This window comes from Tachypleus tridentatus, chromosome 12, assembly GCF_004210375.1.
Source record: "Tachypleus tridentatus isolate NWPU-2018 chromosome 12, ASM421037v1, whole genome shotgun sequence".
NCBI classification, from domain to species: domain Eukaryota; kingdom Metazoa; phylum Arthropoda; class Merostomata; order Xiphosura; family Limulidae; genus Tachypleus; species Tachypleus tridentatus.
Genome location: NC_134836.1, coordinates 108,776,866 through 108,797,706, shown reverse-complemented (window position 1 = coordinate 108,797,706; position 20,841 = coordinate 108,776,866). Strand labels below are relative to the sequence as shown.

Genomic DNA, 20,841 nt, shown 5'->3' with positions numbered 1-20,841 from the left:
ATGCTTTTACACTGTTAAATTTGGCGGATGAAGTATTATTATATTTATATTAATTGTGTGTTAAGTTTATAAAGAAAAAATAGGTAATTCTAATTTTCGTGTTTTTTTTTGTTTTGTTTTTTTTTATATAAAGGAAATAATATGGCCGCGCAAGAAACTCTACCATTAAGTAAAACTGAAGGATCTGAGGGTGTGATCAAAATTGATTCCAGCGTTCCTAGCGGTAGGTCGCCAAAGCTTGGAAAGATCAGTCCTGTTTACATTGCTGTATTGGTTATTGGAATCTGTAGCTTAATCGTTATTGGAGGAGTTGCTGTATTTGTTCTAAGACGCCATGATACTACGTTTGGTAAAATCCGACCACATGGATATCTCAAAGGTCATCACCAAGTTCCACTTAACGACCCAGAACTGACCCTTCCGTTGCCTAGGGCTACCAGTGGAAGCTATGACAACAGATTATCTGGAAAAACGTGATACAAGTGATCTGATCATGGAATTCAATCACTTTTCCGTTAGCTTTTGCTTATTTGCAAAATCGAGTTTCACAACTATCATTGGAAAACATAACAACTGGCCAATGAGGAAACGGGAAAATACCGATAATGAATTCCAACAAGTTAATACATTTCCATATTTAACATTCTATTTATGTGACATTTGAGCGAGAATGTGTTATGAGAGTTTTGTATTTTGTGTTTTCGACAGTGATCTGTTTATTTAGAGGAACTGAAGACTGCTTATGTTGAATAAAAACATAGTTTTTAAGTTTATCAATTATATAAATATGCGATCAAGAGTTCGATAGACGGATGTTAGTCGCTTAGAATTATATATGTAGATTTTTATAATACAAAATGAGAAAATAACATGAGAAGCAGTGTCGTTCGTCTTAGTATATTGAACATGTTAAACCACATTTTCTTTAAGTACAAACTAAATCCCAGTTGTTTTGTTGGTCTAGTATATAACATGGTAATGCAATCAAGTGACCTCTAGTGGAACAGCCATATGTCTGCGAATTCGCAACGCTAAAACCAGGTTTCGATACCCGTGGTGGACAAAGCACAGATAGCTCATTGTGTGGCTTTGTGTTTAATTCTCAACAAAAAACAAACTCTAACTACAAAGTGGTAGACTCGAGCAGTGTTTCCCAATCACCGAAACGGCTCAGATTCGTCACATCTATCTCGCTGTCTCGTGGGATTTTACAAAAGCGAACAAGTAAAAATGAGAGGATACTCGGAGGTAAATCTTAATGGTCATTCTTTGTACTTGCATTTTAGTGATCAGCGACAGTTTAGGGGGGCAGCGAGCCAGTAGCTAACGTCGATAAAGTTTGATAAACACTTAGACCATTAATTCTTCAGTTACTCTTATCTGTCACAGTGGTATAGTTACTCTTATCTGTCAGACAGTGGTATAGTTACTCTTATCTGTCAGACAAGTGGTATAGTTACTCGTATCTGCCAGACAAGTGGTATAGTTACTCTTATCTGTCAGACAGTGGTATAGTTACTCTTATCTGCCAGGCAAGTGGTATAGTTACTCTTATCTGTCAGACAGTGGTATAGTTACTCTTATCTGCCAGACAAGTGGTATAGTTACTCTTATCTGTCAGACAGTGGTATAGTTACTCTTATCTGTCAGACAAGTGGTATAGTTACTCTTATCTGTCAGACGAGTGGTATAGTTACTCTTATCTGTCAGACAGTGGTATAGTTACTCGTATCTGCCAGACGAGTGGTATAGTTACTCGTATCTGCCAGACAAGTGGTATAGTTACTCTTATCTGTCAGACAGTGGTATAGTTACTCTTATCTGCCAGGCAAGTGGTATAGTTACTCTTATCTGTCAGACAGTGGTATAGTTACTCTTATCTGCCAGACAAGTGGTATAGTTACTCTTATCTGTCAGACAGTGGTATAGTTACTCTTATCTGCCAGACAAGTGGTATAGTTACTCTTATCTGTCAGACGAGTGGTATAGTTACTCTTATCTGTCAGACAGTGGTATAGTTACTCGTATCTGCCAGACGAGTGGTATAGTTACTCTTATCTGTCAGACAGTGGTATAGTTACTCTTATCTGCCAGGCAAGTGGTATAGTTACTCGTATCTGCCAGACAAGTGGTATAGTTACTCTTATCTGTCAGACAGTGGTATAGTTACTCTTATCTGCCAGGCAAGTGGTATAGTTACTCTTATCTGTCAGACAGTGGTATAGTTACTCTTATCTGCCAGACAAGTGGTATAGTTACTCTTATCTGTCAGACAGTGGTATAGTTACTCTTATCTGTCAGACAAGTGGTATAGTTACTCTTATCTGTCAGACGAGTGGTATAGTTACTCTTATCTGTCAGACAGTGGTATAGTTACTCGTATCTGCCAGACGAGTGGTATAGTTACTCGTATCTGCCAGACGAGTGGTATAGTTACTCGTATCTGTCAGACAGTGGTATAGTTACTCTTATCTGCCAGGCAAGTGGTATAGTTACTCTTATCTGTCAGACAGTGGTATAGTTACTCTTATCTGCCAGACAAGTGGTATAGTTACTCTTATCTGTCAGACAGTGGTATAGTTACTCTTATCTGCCAGACAAGTGGTATAGTTACTCTTATCTGTCAGACGAGTGGTATAGTTACTCTTATCTGTCAGACAGTGGTATAGTTACTCGTATCTGCCAGACGAGTGGTATAGTTACTCTTATCTGTCAGACAGTGGTATAGTTACTCTTATCTGTCAGACAGTGGTATAGTTACTCTTATCTGTCAGACAAGTGGTATAGTTACTCTTATCTGTCAGACGAGTGGTATAGTTACTCTTATCTGTCAGACAGTGGTATAGTTACTCGTATCTGCCAGACGAGTGGTATAGTTACTCGTATCTGCCAGACGAGTGGTATAGTTACTCGTATCTGTCAGACAGTGGTATAGTTACTCTTATCTGCCAGGCAAGTGGTATAGTTACTCTTATCTGTCAGACAGTGGTATAGTTACTCTTATCTGCCAGACCAGTGGTATAGTTACTCTTATCTGTCAGACAGTGGTATAGTTACTCTTATCTGCCAGACAAGTGGTATAGTTACTCTTATCTGTCAGACGAGTGGTATAGTTACTCTTATCTGTCAGACAGTGGTATAGTTACTCGTATCTGCCAGACGAGTGGTATAGTTACTCTTATCTGTCAGACAGTGGTATAGTTACTCTTATCTGTCAGACAGTGGTATAGTTACTCTTATCTGTCAGACAGTGGTATAGTTACTCTTATCTGCCAGACAAGTGGTATAGTTACTCTTATCTGTCAGACAGTGGTATAGTTACTCTTATCTGTCAGACAGTGGTATAGTTACTCTTATCTGTCAGACAGTGGTATAGTTACTCTTATCTGTCAGACAGTGGTATAGTTACTCTTATCTGCCAGACAAGTGGTATAGTTACTCTTATCTGTCAGACGAGTGGTATAGTTACTCTTATCTGTCAGACAGTGGTATAGTTACTCGTATCTGCCAGACGAGTGGTATAGTTACTCTTATCTGTCAGACGAGTGGTATTTGACTCTTGATCTTGACCAGGCATGGCCAGGTGGTTAGAGCGCTCGACTCGCAATCTGAAGCTCGCAGATTCGAATCCCCGTTACACTAATCATGTAACCCTTTCAGTGGTGGGGTGTTATAATGTAACAGTCAATGCGCTATTTCTTGGTAAAAAAAAATATATCCCAAGAGTTGGCGGTGGGTGATGATGAATAACCGCCTTCCCTCTAGCCTTATACTGTTAAATTGGGGACTCTAGCCTTATACTGTTAAATTGGGGACTCTAGCCTTATACTGTTAAATTGGGGACTCTAGCCTTATACTGTTAAATTGGGGACGACGAGTGCAGATAGCCCTCGTGTAGCTTTGAATTTCGCGCAGAGAGTATGTCACGCAAATCTACAGATTTGTGATTAAATATCAAATGCAATAAATGCGGATATGGCATGACTTAACACGTGCAAAGGAAACAAGTAGCACAAGTAACAGAGACTGTGATTACTAAAACACGAAAATGAAACGGAACAACCAGTGCAGCGTGAACACAGACACCTCATTCCAGCGTTTCCTCAATCTTATGACTGACATAGGAATAGAAAGAAACCTGGTGATGTCAGTATATTGCGACGATAACATGCTCGTACGTCATTCTATAAAGATGAAAAATAAGGCAAGGGCCTTCATGCTCATATAAATTAACCAATGTTACCATGCAGAAGAGGTTCAAGCTACAGCAATATTTACATGAGCTATATGTGCATGCGGATATGGAAGCCATTTTAACTTGGACGAGCTCCAGGTCCAGATGGTATATCACTGGCAAAACTTCATAGATGGATGTAGCTAAGAGGTTCGTTTCTCAGATTGAGCCACTGTTAGTCTCATCATTGGATAGATAATCCGATGGAAGACAAATCTGGATAAACAATGCTGAATTCGCAGTTGATACACCTTGAAGCTGGTTAGAAATCACTGGCAATAGTTTTAAATCTGAATAATGCCTGCCATGGAGTTCATCTTGCTGACAAATCACAACAGATATTGTAACGTGAGTAAGGAGAGTCATAGTTGAAGCTACCACAAAAAGATGCATTATAAAGTATGAAAGCTGGTAATCACCATCAATATCTCAGGCTTCGAATCTCAACTGACCTCTTCCACATCTGCATTTTGGATTTAATTATCCCTGACTGTTCGAATAGATGGTGCACACTTATCTCTGCTGACCACATTCTTGTGCATAGTAGAAGATCTTGCAAAGCTGAAATAGAAAGCAAAATACAACCATCTTTCAGCAGGATAAGCAAATAGTGCAGTTGCATAATAATGGTCATTAGTCCAACCAGAACTACAGCTATGCTCTGCACACCCAACAATGAGCATGATGATTAGGTCAAACGATCACCATACTTTGTTGGCACTGCCGTTCATTTCGAAGAAATGCCGAAGTGCCTGAGGATAATCTGAACACACCAGTCAGAGGATAATCATCGTAACTAAATATACCAAATGCATTAATGCACCTGGTTACGCTTTACCAGAGATTCACATCTTGAATTATGCAATACCGATAATCAGTTAAGTAAGATTAAAACGATACAAAACACTCATTTTAGACTATACTTCAGCCACCCGTATTACAAAGTTCTTTTATATCTTACAGGTCTCAGCTGTATCGGAGAGCGTAACAATGCTTCCAAACAAAATTCTAAGTTCTTCATTAGAGTTTTACAGTGAAAAGATAATACCTTTTATCATTGAGCCACAGCTCTTTTCAATTGGTTCCAACTAAATAAGGAATTATGGGTGGTAAAGTGGCATACAGTCACCACTGAGATAATTGGTTACACAAACCCACAACGGAAATACTGAGCCCATTATTACTTACACTTCAAACAACCTGAGAATAGAAGATGATCACGGTCAGAAGTGTTTGGTATTTAAGGCCACAGACCATCTTGGGTAAGAAAAGATACAAAATTAGAAGAACCATAGGATTAGGATGACGAAGTCTACCTCACAATAACAAGCCAGCTAGTCCAAAGACCAAGTCATTAGCTTTTGGTAACATGAATTATACAATTTAATGTTTTCACATACATCAGTTACTATAATAATTTTATAATAATTAATATTCATTTTTACACATTTCTAATTATAATCAATTATACAGTAATTATAATACACGATATATTCAATAATGAACTCTACATATATACATGATACTTTAATTACTCAATATTTAAGAGTTATTTACAGAAAGAAAAGGGTAGCTGCAAGTACAAAAACCAGCTTGACTCGCAAAGGATATAAGGTATCACAAAGGATATAAGGTATCACAAAGGCTATAAGAGATAAAATTAAAGAAAAGCATCAGAAGTTTAAGAAATGCAAATTCACTGGTATGAGAGAATATTGCAGAAGACTAAGAAAGTTTGTAAAATAGGACATCAAGACATCCAAAAGTATGTATGGAAAAAACTGATTGAAAACATAAAAATTAACTGTAAGGATTTTTTAAAAGTGCATTAGGGATAAATAAAATTTTAAGATGGGGATATGACCATTCAGAGATGACAAAGGAAGACTTGTATCATCTGAGCTTTTTAAAATAAAATAGGAAAATTTAAAGATTGATAAACCAGATAATAAACCATGATAAACCTCATGATAAACCATGAGGGTTTTAAAGAACGTCAAAGATTGAATATGTGATCCACTTGACACATTTTTCGTAAGTCCTTGAATAGTGGACAAGGGCTAACAAATTTGAAATTAGTTGATATTCCTCGTACCTTCAAGAGAGGTAACAGAAGTTGTTCTAGTAATTATATGCCTATTAGTCTTACATCAGATGTGGGAAACGTTTTGGAAAGTTTGATGTGTGTGGGTGTTTTTCTTATAGCAAAGCCACAAAGGGCTATCTGCTCAGCCCACCGAGGGGAATCGAACCCCTGATTTTAGCGTTGGGAAAGTTTGATAAAAATGTTTTGCAAAATCGTTTAACGAAGTTTAAAAGTTTAATGGATAATCAACATCGCTTCATTAAGGGAAAATATGGACTTACAAATCTTTTGATATGCTTTTAAAAGGTTGCTACACATTTAGATGAGTGTATGAGAGTAGATTTGGTGTATCTGGGTTCTCAAAAAGCATTTGTCAAAGCGCCATATAAAAGGCTTGTGAAACAACTTATTTCTGCAGTTATGGGGAATAAGTTAACTATATAAATAGAAAAATAGTTTGATAGAAAAAAAACAGTGTTGTTATAAATGAAGTTTACTCAAACTGGATTAATCTCACAAGTGTTGTACCTCAGGGCTAAGTCTTAGGACTATTGCTCTTTTTGATTTACATTAATGAGGTAGATGAAGGAATGGTCAAGATATTTAGTGCTGCTAGCTATAAAGAGGATGCTGATGGTTTAAAAAAGATTTAGTTCATTTAATGAAATGGACAAATAAATGGCAGATGGGCTTTAATAATGATAAATGCAAGGTACTGCACGTGGGTTACCACAATTTGAATTGTATAATTTGGATTGGAATAACCCTAAGCGTATCATGAAAGAAAATAATCTTGGATCAGTCTCTCAAGTCATCCAAGCAGTGTGCTGTTGCTAATGGTAAGACAAATAGGATTTTAGCTTGTGTCTACGGAAATATTGGGTACTAGGCTAAAAGGCTACAATTGAAGTATTGTGTTCACACTGGGGCTTCTTACCTCAGGAAAGACATTGAATTGTTGGAAAGAGATCAGAGGAGGATTACTAAAATAGCATCTAAGATGAATGGGAGAGATTAAAAACCTTATGTTGTTTCCTTATGAAAAAGAAGAATTATAGGGAATCTGATTGAATTGTTTAAGATTTTAAAAGGAACTGATAATATTGATACATCAACATGTATTTCATTCTTAACAGGGAGGATTATAGAACTAGTGGATACGAACATAGATTAATGAAAGGTAGAGGCCGTCTTCAGTCAAGACATTTTTGATTTTCAAATAGGGTGTTTGGTCTATGGAATTGGTTGTCTTATGATGTTGTGGAGGCAGTAAATTTGAGTAAGTTTAAAATAAAGTTTGATAAATATATGAATGATAAGGACTGGTGTTAATGTTTTATGTAATGTTTTAGTTTTGCTTAGAGGATGAAACAGTTGAGATGGGCCAATAGATTTCTTATTGTCTCTAAACAATATGGAATGTTTAAAAGCCATTGGCTCACAAGTTGTTTAGTACATGAATTACGTAATAAAATGTGTTTTACAAATCCAAAAGGGTCGAAATGAACCCAAATCGGTAATTCTAAAGGTTAATCTATACGTGTATATAGTATTTACTGCTCGAGTTCAACGTGTTTTCTTAAATAAAAATATACAAACATGTACCTGGGAAACTATTAAATGACTGAATTTTTTTGTAATACGATAATTTTTCAAAAAATTGAGATTAGATGGGACCAAACAAATTCTGCTAACTAGGCAATTTCTTGGCTAATTACACTATTTCGTAATCTTAGTTTTCACTGCGTTAGAAAAGAGTTAACTCTACAAAACGTTACGCATCCCTCAACGTTTCTCTAATTAAGCCTAAATCTGCACTTCCAACAAACGAAGCTGAACTTTATAAAACGATTAGCAGAAATAAAAAAAAAATGCAGTAATGGTCTAAAAACGAAATTCTGTTTCTTTGTTTGTTTTGCAATATTACGCAAAGTGTTATTCGTAAATAAACGTCCTTGATTTTGAAGTGATAAATTAGAGGGAAGGTAGATAGTCAATAGCATCCGCCGCCATTTCTGTGTACTCTTATATCTCCAAATAGTGAGATTTTATCACCACTTTAATCGTGCATTTAAAGAGCACGTTTTACTGAAAAGTAAGAAAAAATATACCGTAAACCACCTCAGCCCTCAGATTATTTGTACAAGCACGTTAACAAATAGGACATAATTAGCCCTGAGAAAACATCTCGAAGTTATCTGAGAAGGATACGCAGTAACTGTCAAAGAAGAGCTAAGACATCATTTGAAAAAGATATGCAGTAACAACAAAAGGACTATAATTTGTTTGAGAACATTCAATAATAATCCAAGAAGGACTAGGAATTGTTTCAAAAGGACATGCAGTAATAATCTAAGAAGGAAGAGGAACCGTCTCAGTATGGTATATAATATGTGTCTAAGAAGGGCTGGGAATTGTTTGAGAATGATATGCAATAATAATCCAAGAAGGACTAGGAATTGTTTCAAAAGGATATGTAGTAATAATCTAAGAAGGACTAGGAATTGTTTCAATAGGATATGTAGTAATAATCTAAGAAGGACTAGGAATTGTTTCTGATGGATATGCAACTTATCTAAAAAGGACTAGACATTTTTAGAAGGATATGCAGCAAGAGAGTACGAAAAGAATAAGAAGATTTTAAAAAATATATCCAGTGTTAAGAACGAAATAAAATGTATTTGGGATCATTCTTTAGGATTAGGAAAGATGTGGGTTATTCGGTGGGTTATTGTATAGGTTTGTGTAAAATGCCTCAAATGTATTACAAACAGGTACAGTAAATGTTTGAAAAAATATCTAAGGATATGGGAGTTTTTTTTAAGGACAAATCGATTATTTGGAAACGATATTTAATTAGTACTTGAAATGGTTTATTTTTGGTTGATGTTACACCCAAAGCTACATCTTAGATTCTCTGTGCTCTGCCGACCATAGGTATCGAAATTCGACTGTTTTATTGTTGTAAGTCTGTGGACTTACCAATGGACCACCGGGGGCGTTTGAAAAGGAAGTGGAGCCTAATGGATATTAACAAATATGCTTAGTGGGTATTTGTAAAGGGTCTGATTGTTAAAGGATGGATATTCGGTAGGTCACTAAAAAAGACAAATAGGAAGCCTTTGAGAAGGCTGTTAAAAATATTCAAAAGGAACCTGTAGCGAATGTGTAGAGAATTTGTTAAGTGATTTGAATAAAGGCTATATAAGAGAAAATTGGTATGTATTTACTAGTAACTGAAGCGAATAAAAGAAGCATCTTGTGAAGAACATGGAAGTTACAGAGGCGAGATTTAAGAAGTTTTTTCATGAAGAAGAAACGAAAGAAAGTTAGTAACTGAGATGTTTCTGAATGAGATTTTATTTGCATATGTTTTCAGTTATTTAATAAACTAGATGAATACAATTAAGTTCTGTTATTAAAACATTGTAATTTTACCAAGACGTCTGTGAAGCTCAAGTCATCCACCAGTGGATCAGCAATAAGTTTGAAGACGAACAACGCTAGAACCAAGTATTCGATTTCCAGTGGTGGATAGAGAGTAGGTAGTCCATTGCTTAGCTTTGCACTGTAGCAAAACAAGGAAAAACGTCCAGACTAAACTAGTGTTTGACCACTTTTCGCTTTTTATCCTTTCATTAAAAGTAAATCATTAATTGGTGTGATTTTATGTAATTTGTCATAAAAGAACAATGCAACGACTGAGGCGTGTCCAGAAATATCTCATAAAATACAAGATGTTAACCAAGACATTGATAAGAAGTACCTTGTAAGGAGTACGAAATTAGCCAAAGCAGACCTGGTATTATTCTGATTGGACTCTAGACGAATATAAATCTGACATCGACTTAGATTTGATAAATTACTTTGCCGGTGGTCAGGACACTTCGCACGCAAACTGTAGATCGTGGGTTCGAATTCCGTCACAGATCATTCTCGTTCTTTCAGCCTTTGGGACGTTATATTATTACGGTCAGTCCCACTATTCGTTGGTAAAAAAGATAGTCCAAAACGTTGGCGATTGGTGTCGTTGTCTGTCTTCCCTCTAGACTAAAACTTCAAAATTAGGGACTGCTACCACAGATAAACCTAAATTTCTTTGCGCAAAATTCAACAAACATATAAATAAGGCCATTAGCAGCACTCTGTTCAACAAACATGTAAATAAAATCATTAGCAGCACTGTAGCAGTTCTTGATGCAATTAAGTGAAAAAGAGAGAGCAAATCTAAGTCTTTGATCCGATCTTTCTGGTGAGAATGTGATCAATTCTGATGACCAACAAGTCCTTGGTTAATTTATCTAGTAGTCCTCGAACAAGTTATAAAAGAGGTAAGCGTCAACAAAAATAAACGATATATTTTTTTTTCTTTTCAAAATTCTATAACAATTTGGTTTGGCTTGTTTCGAATATTCGCTCAAAGCTTCATGAGGACTATCTACGCCAACCATCCCTAATTTTGAACCGATAGATAAGAGGAAAGAGAGGCTAGTCAACAACATCACCGGCAACGTTTGGAGTACTGTTACTTGACTGAAAAATGGGATTTCTTCTTCACTCTTATAACATACTCTTGACCCCAAAACGTGGTCCATCGTGTGTTTTTTTTTTACTCATATAGAACAAAGTTTTTTATTTTATATTTTCTGTCAAGTTTCATGTACACAGAAGTTTTATTTTAATACAAACTCAGATGTTCCATTAAATGTGGTTCGTGCCATTTGTTTTCACTGAAATATAACAATATTTTCCTTTTCTTATTTTATTCAACATTTTCCCGTTAGGTTTAATGTACGAAACAATCGTTTTATTTTATTTTATCTTCAAACGAGTCATTAAATATGATTTTTGTTTCCTCAGAAAAATATAACACGGTAATATTTATTGTTTTATTTTATATTTTCTGTCAGGTTTCATTTACAAAGAAACTGCTGTATTTTACTTCAGATCATGACGTCAAATAGACCCACATTTTGCTTTTATTTTAACACTGTCTAGAATATTTGGTTTACACGAAGATATCTGTATTACATAACAACCTAAGACGTTTCATTACATGGGAACTTTTGTTAAGCACATACAGCCTCTTATTAACCACGTCGGTGAAAAAATATTCACAAGTTTTGTTTAACTGCAGCTATGAGATATATAAAATAATGTTATAGCGGAGCTTAGAAGTCTTGGCTATTGTGACAAATCCAGCCTCTGAGGCACCGCCAACTAGAAGCACTGATGCGGAAGGGAGCACAAATGGGTGTATGACTATCCGTATGCCGGACTGGCTGGCACCAATATTCCTTACTCAACTTTTTGATCATTAAGCCTGTCTGTTTACCGAAAGAGTGATCGAAAGAGGAAATGTTGGAAAAACTGATACTGTAGGTTGAATGATAGGATAAACACGTCATTTGAGTTATTTATTTATTTATTGTTCATTAAAAGCAGTGAAGTTTCTTACGAACTTTATGTTTGAAATGACAAAGCTAAATTTCAAAACTTTATTAATCTTCTCATTTATAATATACAAAATTAGCACTAAAACACGTGTTTCTTGTCCTTATCTATACTTCACAACTGAGACTATAACACGTGTTTCTTGTCCTTATCTATACTTCAGAACTAAGACTATAACACGTGTTTCTTGTCCTTATCTGTACTTCACAACTAAGACTATAACACGTGTTTCTTGTCCTTATCTATACTTCACAACTAAGACTATAACACGTGTTTCTTGTCCTTATCTATACTTCACAACTAAGACTATAACACGTGTTTCTTGTCCTTATCTATACTTCACAACTAAGACTATAACACGTGTTTCTTGTCCTTATCTATACTTCACAACTAAGACTATAACACGTGTTTCTTGTCCTTATCTATACTTCACAACTAAGGCTATAACACGTGTTTCTTGTCCTTATCTATACTTCACAACTAAGACTATAAAACGTGTTTCTTGTCCTTATCTATACTTCACAACTAAGACTATAACACGTGTTTCTTGTCCTTATCTATACTTCATAACTAAGACTATAACAGGTATTTCTTGTCCTTATCTATACTTCAGAACCAAGACTATAACACGTGTTTCTTGTCCTTATCTATACTTCACAACTAAGACTAAAACACGTGTTTCTTGTCCTTATCTATACTTCAGAACCAAGACTATAACAGGTATTTCTTGTACTTATCTATACTTCAAAACCAAGACTATAACACGTGTTTCTTGTCCTTATCTATACTTCACAATTAAGACTATAACAGGTATTTCTTGTCCTTATCTATACTTCAGAACCAAGACTATAACACGTGTTTCTTGTCCTTATCTATACTTCACAACTAAGACTATAACACGTGTTTCTTGTCCTTATCTATACTTCACAACTAAGACTATAACAGGTATTTCTTGTCCTTATCTATACTTCAGAACCAAGACTATAACAGGTATTTCTTGTCCTTATCTATACTTCACAACTAAGACTATAACAGGTATTTCTTGTCCTTATCTATACTTCAGAACCAAGACTATAACACGTGTTTCTTGTCCTTATTTATACTTCACAACTAAGACTATAACAGGTATTTCTTGTCCTTATCTATACTTCACAACTAAGACTATAACAGGTATTTCTTGTCCTTATCTATACTTCAGAACCAAGACTATAACACGTGTTTCTTGTCCTTATTTATACTTCACAACTAAGACTAAAACACGTGTTTCTTGTCCTTATTTATATTACACAACCAAAACTAGAACATGTAATTAATGTTCTTATGTATATTACACAACTAAAACTAGAACATGTAATTAATGTTCTCATGTATATTACACAACTAAAACTAGAACATGTAATTAATGTTCTCATGTATATTACACAACTAAAACTAGAACATGTAATTAATGTTCTTATGTATATTACACAACTAAAACTAGAACATGTAATTAATGTTCTTATGTATATTACACAAGTAAAATTAAAACACGTGATTAAAGTCCTTATGAATATTACACATTTAATACTACTACATATCATTATTGGGTCTCTTATTCATATTCTAGAGCTAATACTGAAACACATAAAAAGGTCCTTATCTATCGAATCGAACGAAAGATTTTTGAGTTGTAAGTCCGAAGACTTGTTCTCCCATCGGTGGACACATCAAATAGTCCAATAAAGCTTTGCTCTAAAGCATAATTTAGAACTAATAACTGAAATACAGAACAATGTCCTTGTCTCCTTTCTAGAACTAATGTTGAAATACACTAACAATACCACTTTCTACATTATAAAACTAGATGATAGTACAAACACTTTATCACTCATTAATTTGTCGGTGATAAATTTCATTTTTACCAAAGTTAATGGATGTTTGAAGATGGCGCTTCATTCGCTGTAGATTTGAGACTGTAGCTGAAAGAACTTTATATCTTGCTGCGTGGTGAAGTGATATCTTAAGAAAAATTCATCTTGAAGAAAAATGATATGAAAACACTTAGCTTAAGTGAATATCTTTGTGATATCAGTAAAACTTGATATCCGTTTGTTTGTAAATTATTAAATTTTAATAAAACTGAAAGCCTCAAGTTACACATACACGAAATAAACAAATAAAATATTTACTTACAAGCACGCCCTCTCTAAAATAAAACCTCCTGCCCATCCAGTGGCAACAACTCAACACTTTCTGCATCTCACAGTTTTAGTGTCCACTGTAGCTTCCGACCACCTACAGTGGGAATCTAGCTACCATCGCTCAGACAATGGCAGACATAGACATCACAGGCACGAGGTTTTATCCAGGGGCATCGACAGTGCTGGTTTTTAGCATATCTGGGGAAACTGAGCGCTGCAGGTCCAGAAAGGAATAGGGAAGGGATGGTACGACATAATTTTACATATTTATAAACCCTAGAAGACAAGAGGCGGCAACACGTTTTGATTAATCTAGGTTGTAAATATTCATCATTTATGAATTAAAGAAAATAGCCTGATACTTAAACCCCTTCAACTTCTACAGACAAATGTGCATACGTAACCCTCAGCCAACATTGTCTCATCATACTCACAAATTATATGCATTATTTGTAAAATAGTTCAGTGTTCTTCACGCTCAACCAAATACAGCTTCATTTATTCGGTTGGCGCAGAAAGCCTAGTTGATTTGCACCATAAAACACCAACCAACCCTTTATTCGGAACACCGGAAACGTAAGGCCGGAAGTGTCTAACCTCAAACTTTCAAAGGCTTTTCCAAACACACAACAATATCGTCTATTGTCTGAATTATAATATTAATAATTAGTTACTTTGTTTTGTATCTGTTTTAGCTCATATCTATAAAATAACATCACGTTATAAACTCTCAAGAGATCTCGAACTTTTTCTCGTCCGCCACTGTCAAAAAACGTTCGGCTAAAACCTTTGACAAGATTGTTTGTTTTTTTGAATTTCGAGCAAAACTACACGAGGGCTATCAGCTCTAGTTGTCCTTAATTTAGCAGTGAAGATAAGAAGGAAGGCAACTAGTTATCATCACCTACCGCCAACGCTTGGGCTACACTCTTTTTACAAAAGAAACGTTGGATTGATCTTTACATTATAATACTTCCATTGTCGGAAGGATGACCATGTTTGGCGTGATAGTGATTAGAACCCGCAACCATTAGATTACGAGTCAAGCGCCCCTTATCACTTACCATGCTGGACCTCTTTTAAAGAACATTTAAAATTGATCATAGATTATGTTTTAAAGTGCATCTCTCGATGTAAAGAGGACGCAGATGAAAGCAGATTCTGGTATAGAGGTCGATCTTTTAAAATTGATTTTAAAAACTTTATTGAACAATTTAAAATATTTTAAAACACATTTATAATCAATAAAGTACGAATTGTGATTTATAAAAATAAATATTGTGAAGAATAGATAAATTAATTAATTATTATACCTGAAAAATATTTAATATTTAAAATCTTTAAGACCACATTCAATAAATTATATTTCAAATCATCAAAAGACATCATTCACATTATTCTATTTTAAATCTATGTATATCAGGACATTAAATTTTTATTCTATTTTAAATCTATGTATATCAGGACATTAAATTTTTATTCTATTTTAAATCTATGTATATCAGTTCATTAAATTTTTATTCTATTTTAAATCTATGTATATCAGTTCATTAAAATTTTATTCTATTTTAAATCTATGTATATCAGTTCATTAAAATTTTTAAGTTTATCAGTATTAGTATCTATTTATTCAATGCTGATTCAATATAGATAAATATATTTAGTGAACTTATTTTATTTTGATCATGATTATAGGGTTTGGTGTCTGAAAAAAACAAAATTTTCTAGTCATTCACGTTTATTTCCTTGTTCCATGTATTGATTTTACCTTTTGTCAATTCCATATACCTATTCCCAATTAATTCAACGTTTCATAAATGAATAATTTAAGTAATTATAATGTATTTAAAATTTTTAAATCTAATATTGTATTAGCATACTGCTGTAGTGGTAAGAAACACCTCCTTTAATACGTGTTTAAGTGTATTATGAATTTTAAATTTATTAAATAAATACCTTCGCAATGGCTTATAACATACTGCAGGATAAAAATCAAACCAGATATAATAGATATTTTTTTCATTGTGTTAAAAGAAAAAGGTTTTTTTAATAATAAAATCTTACTGCATCATCTTTAATTTTTTTTTACATTACATTAATTTATTATTTCCAATTAAATTTGTAATCTTTTATTATTTTAATCTATTTAAAATATTCTGATTCTTATAAAATAGGATTAATATTTGTAATATGTTTGCAATCTAAAAACTTATAATTGTTGTAATCGTAACAAATTATATTATTTTCAATTGTTTGTTTGGACAAAACAAAATGTTTTTTTTTTTATTTAAGCAAACTGTTTTTTTTAAACGACAAAACAAAATTTTAAGCCTAACTACTCTTCATTAAACGACAAAACAAAATTTTATACTCTTCATTAAACCACGTATTTATGTAAAAATATATTAAATAATGAATTGTTTTCTCAATAATGTCCTTATCAGTCTGTAGACTCACACCGCTAAATACCGGGTTTCGATACCCTTGGTTGGCAGAGTACATATAGCTCATTGTGTAGCTTTGTTCTTAATTCTAAACAAATATACCTCATCAGAAATTATATTATAAGTTAATACTAAATAATCTGTAAAACTAATTATTTTTCTGTTAAACGTAGTCAATAAAATAAAATAAAAATGAGCCTAAAATTGATCAGTAGGATTCTCTACTTTATTATAATAAAAGTTTTAATACCCATGCGAGCCGTCTTTAGATACATTGATGCACAGGATACCCAGAAGTAACTTTCATTTCATTAGTTATAACTTTAATTATTTATTTTCTAATAAAAAATAAATATATATATGAGTTAAACCATTTTAAGATAATATCTTCTTTCTTTATTGCATAGTTAGTGTCTTTGATTAAATTTATTGTGAAATTACATCAAAAGCTTTTGATATTTCTAAAATGATTATGTGGTAAGTTATTTTCAATATAAAATTATTTAATTCATTTATTATCCTATGTGGTGCACCCCCGTGTTTTTATTTTTCTTATATCCAAGTTATGAATTTTAAAAAATATATATCAAAACTAAAAAAAGTACATAAATCTTTCGTTTAATATTTTTCAATAATTTTCGATATTGCTGATAAAAGAGCAATTGATCTGTACTTAATTAGGTAACTTTCACTGCCTTTTATTTTCTTATAGAGAAAGGATATTTTAAAATGTCTAGAAACATTCTATTCCTTTTGATATATTATTGGTGTAAATTTACAAATATTATATTTTAAAATTTCAGCTGTAATTTTATCTTTTCTTGGAGTTTTTCTACCGTGTAAGAAAGTTGTAATTTTCATAATTTAGTATTTATAAGTTGATGTTATATACATTAAGTATACAATTATATAATTTTTTACATTGTAATTCACCTAACTGATCTATATTTAAGTAGTTACAACAAATTGTACTTATCATTTTATTTGGATTATTTATGCAAAATAAGATAAAATAATTTACATATAGTTCAAGCTATCATTAAAGTTAACATTCCCTATTATAAACTGAAACATTTTCAAATTTTGTAAAGTTTTCCGATATCCTTCCAATAATCTTATTTCAAATAATAGATTTACTTTCAGTATTTTTATTTCTAATAATTTATTTGTATAAATTTTACAGTGTTTAAATTCAATTAATTCAGTATGGTTTTGTGTTTTTTATTTTTTATTTTTCTATGGATTTTATTTCTGTGTTGCAAGCTTGCTAACAATAAAATTTTCATTCTTAATTTCAGTTTTTCCATTTATTTTTAATAAATGTTTTGATACTGCACCAAAATGTTATATGCATCTCGCATGTATAACAAGGCATGTTTTAGGTTTAACTTTCGATTCACAACTGTAACAAGGGTTAAAAATGAAGATAGGTTCTGCTTTAAACTTCGACTTACACTTGTGGAAATAAAATCAGATTTTGAGTTAAAGTGTATTCGATCAATTTTAATCATAACCATAGTGAATAAAACACTATTTCCAAAATATTTTATTTTTTTCAATGACGTGGTAAATAACGTACTTACTATCACATCCTAAGTTAAACACCTCAAATCAAGATTATCAAGGCATCTCGTTACTAATTGGATTGGTTATAAAACTAAAACTGTTACATGTTATCAGTGTACAAAGTATTTTTCAGAACTAGAACAATTATATTTGTGCCAGATTTACTAAACGTCAAGAAGGTAAATATGAATAGACTTGAAATTAACACATATATTAAAAAATCTAATTTATTAGCACAAAAATCATTATTACACGTGTTTATTTTACAGATATGACTGCTACGGTGATAACGCACTGCATTTAAAAGTGTACAGCTTCTTCACCAGAATATCGCAGCTTGAACCTTGGACCTACTGATTTGCAGTGCGTCATACTTACTACTACATCACTTTCTGGCATTTAACAATAGCCTGAATAAATAAACATCAATTGATTTTTTTGATTTTAAGAAACTACAAAGAATGTCGTTTATTTGAAAATATAAAACAAATATCAGTAAAGAAAGAAATATTTGTATAATTTGTAAATATTTGTATACGTTGTTTATTTGTATATATTTGTATAATTTGTGTATTTGTATAATTTGTATACTTTGTGTATTTGTAAATATTTGTATAATTTGTATATTTGTAAATATTTGTATACTTTGTGTATTTGTAAATATTTGTATAATTTGTGTATTTGTAAATATTTGTATAATTTGTGTATTTGTAAATATTTGTATAATTTGTATATTTGTAAATATTTGTATAATTTGTATATTTGTAAATATTTGTATAATTTGTATATTTGTAAATATTTGTATAATTTGTGTATTTGTAAATATTTGTATAATTTGTGTATTTGTAAATATTTGTATAATTTGTATATTTGTAAATATTTGTATAATTTGTGTATTTGTAAATATTTGTATAATTTGTGTATTTGTAAATATTTGTATAATTTGTATATTTGTAAATATTTGTATAATTTGTGTATTTGTAAATATTTGTATAATTTGTATATTTGTAAATATTTGTATAATTTGTGTATTTGTAAATATTTGTATAATTTGTGTATTTGTAAATATTTGTATATTTGTAAATATTTGTATAATTTGTATATTTGTAAATATTTGTATAATTTGTATATTTGTAAATATTTGTATAATTTGTGTATTTGTAAATATTTGTATAATTTCATTGGCCCCTTTTTTTTCTTTGTTCACTTTAACGACGTTTCATTTGTCTCAGTTTCATGAAACAAAGGTAGACCTTGAGAAGATGTAATATTTATACTTCATAAAAATGGTGCTGGTTTTAATAATAGATTTAACATAATTTAGTTATTCAGATTTCGAAAATAATTTTTTTTTTTATTATGTAAGGATTTTTTTTTACAAATCGGGAAGAAAAACAACTCTTACTTAAATCAAATTATAATTTCGTTTACCACAATGAACATTTTTTTATTATTATGTTTGGGTTCTAGAACGATCGATAAGATTCTCACGTCGCTATTGGTCTAGAGAAATCTATAGCTAGTGGTTGTCAACGTATTAAGCATAAGAAAATGTGACTTATGAAATTTCTATGAAAATGATTCACTTATGTAAAAACACATATAACATTTTGTGAAAACTTTGTACGTGATAGCTATTCCTAATTTAGCAGTGTAAGTCTATAGGGAAGGCAGCTAGTCATCACCACTCACCGCCAACTCTTGGGCTACTCTTTTACCAATGAAGAGTGGGATTGACCGTCACATTATAACGTCCCAACGGCTGAAAGGGCGAGCATGACGGGTATTTGAACCCTCGACCCTCAGATTACGAGTCGAGTGCCTTAACCACCAAGCCATGATATTTATCATGAAAGTAAATATATCGATTACATTTTGAACATAATTCGTTCCTGAATTATGTTATTTTCTGTTATATCACTAATGTTTTTAATAAACGAAAACAAGCTCTTTAATCAGTTGAACACCCTAAATTAAGAAAACAACAAATATTTTTTTCCAGTTTTGTTGTCTGTACATTTCACTTTACACTTTGAGAACATAAACTAATAACAATATTATGTTATACTTAAGTTACTAAGCAACGAGACAGAAAAGCCATTTTTGAAAGTAGAGACACCAAAATGCACTCGCTTTTCTATATATTAGGAGTTGTTTTTTGTCTTTTAATTTCGCGCAAAGCTACACAAGGGCTATCTGCGCTAGCCGTCCGTAATTTAGCAGGGTAAGGCAGCTAGTCATCACCACTCACCGCCAACTCTTCTGCTACTCTTTTACCAACGAATAGTGGGATTGACGTCACATTATAACGTCCCCACGGCTGAAAGCGCAAGCATGTTTGGTGCGAAGGGGATTCAAACCCGCGACCCTCACATTACGAGTCGAATACCTTAACTCACCTGGCCATGCCGAGCTTTATTAGTTGTTAATCTAACTGATTTTTACCAAGAATTATTGTACGAATATGCCATGAATTCATTTCACGAATAATTTTAATTTTGATTGACTTACAAAGGAATTTACCGACGTTTGAAGGGCCCGGCATGGCCAAGCGTGTTAAGGCGTGCGACTCGTAATTTGAGGGTCGTGGGTTCGCATCCCCGTCGCGCCAAACATGCTCGCCCTTTCAGCCGTGGGGGCGTTATAATGTTACGGTCAATCCCACTATTCGTTGGTAAAAGAGTAGCCTAAGAGTTGGCGGTGAGTGGTGATGACTAGCTGCCTTCCCTCTAGTCTTACACTGCTAAATTAGGGACGGCTAGCACAGATAGCCCTCGAAATTTGTGCAAAACAAACAAACAAACAAACCGAAGTTTGACTGCCTGGGATGCACCTTCCTACTTCTCTATCGGTCAAGGCTGATTTTACAAAATGTAT

The 20,841-nt window shown here is 32.9% G+C and overlaps 1 protein-coding gene and 1 long non-coding RNA gene across 2 annotated transcripts in view; one reads left to right on the top strand and one right to left on the bottom strand.

Annotated features, from left to right (window-relative positions):
• LOC143234316 (uncharacterized) overlaps positions 1-869 on the top strand; it is a 46,425-nt gene extending 45,556 nt beyond the window's left edge. Inside the window, exon 3 of the mRNA XM_076471604.1 lies at positions 134-869. Coding sequence (XP_076327719.1) covers positions 134-477 — 344 coding nt within the window. The 3' untranslated portion in view covers positions 478-869. The remainder of the gene's footprint in view (positions 1-133) is intronic.
• Positions 1-14,358, bottom strand: part of LOC143234319 (uncharacterized) — a 49,068-nt gene extending 34,710 nt beyond the window's left edge. The window contains exon 1 of the long non-coding RNA XR_013018603.1: positions 13,947-14,358. This is a non-coding gene — a long non-coding RNA (uncharacterized LOC143234319). The remainder of the gene's footprint in view (positions 1-13,946) is intronic.
• Positions 14,359-20,841: the final 6,483 nt, after the last annotated feature.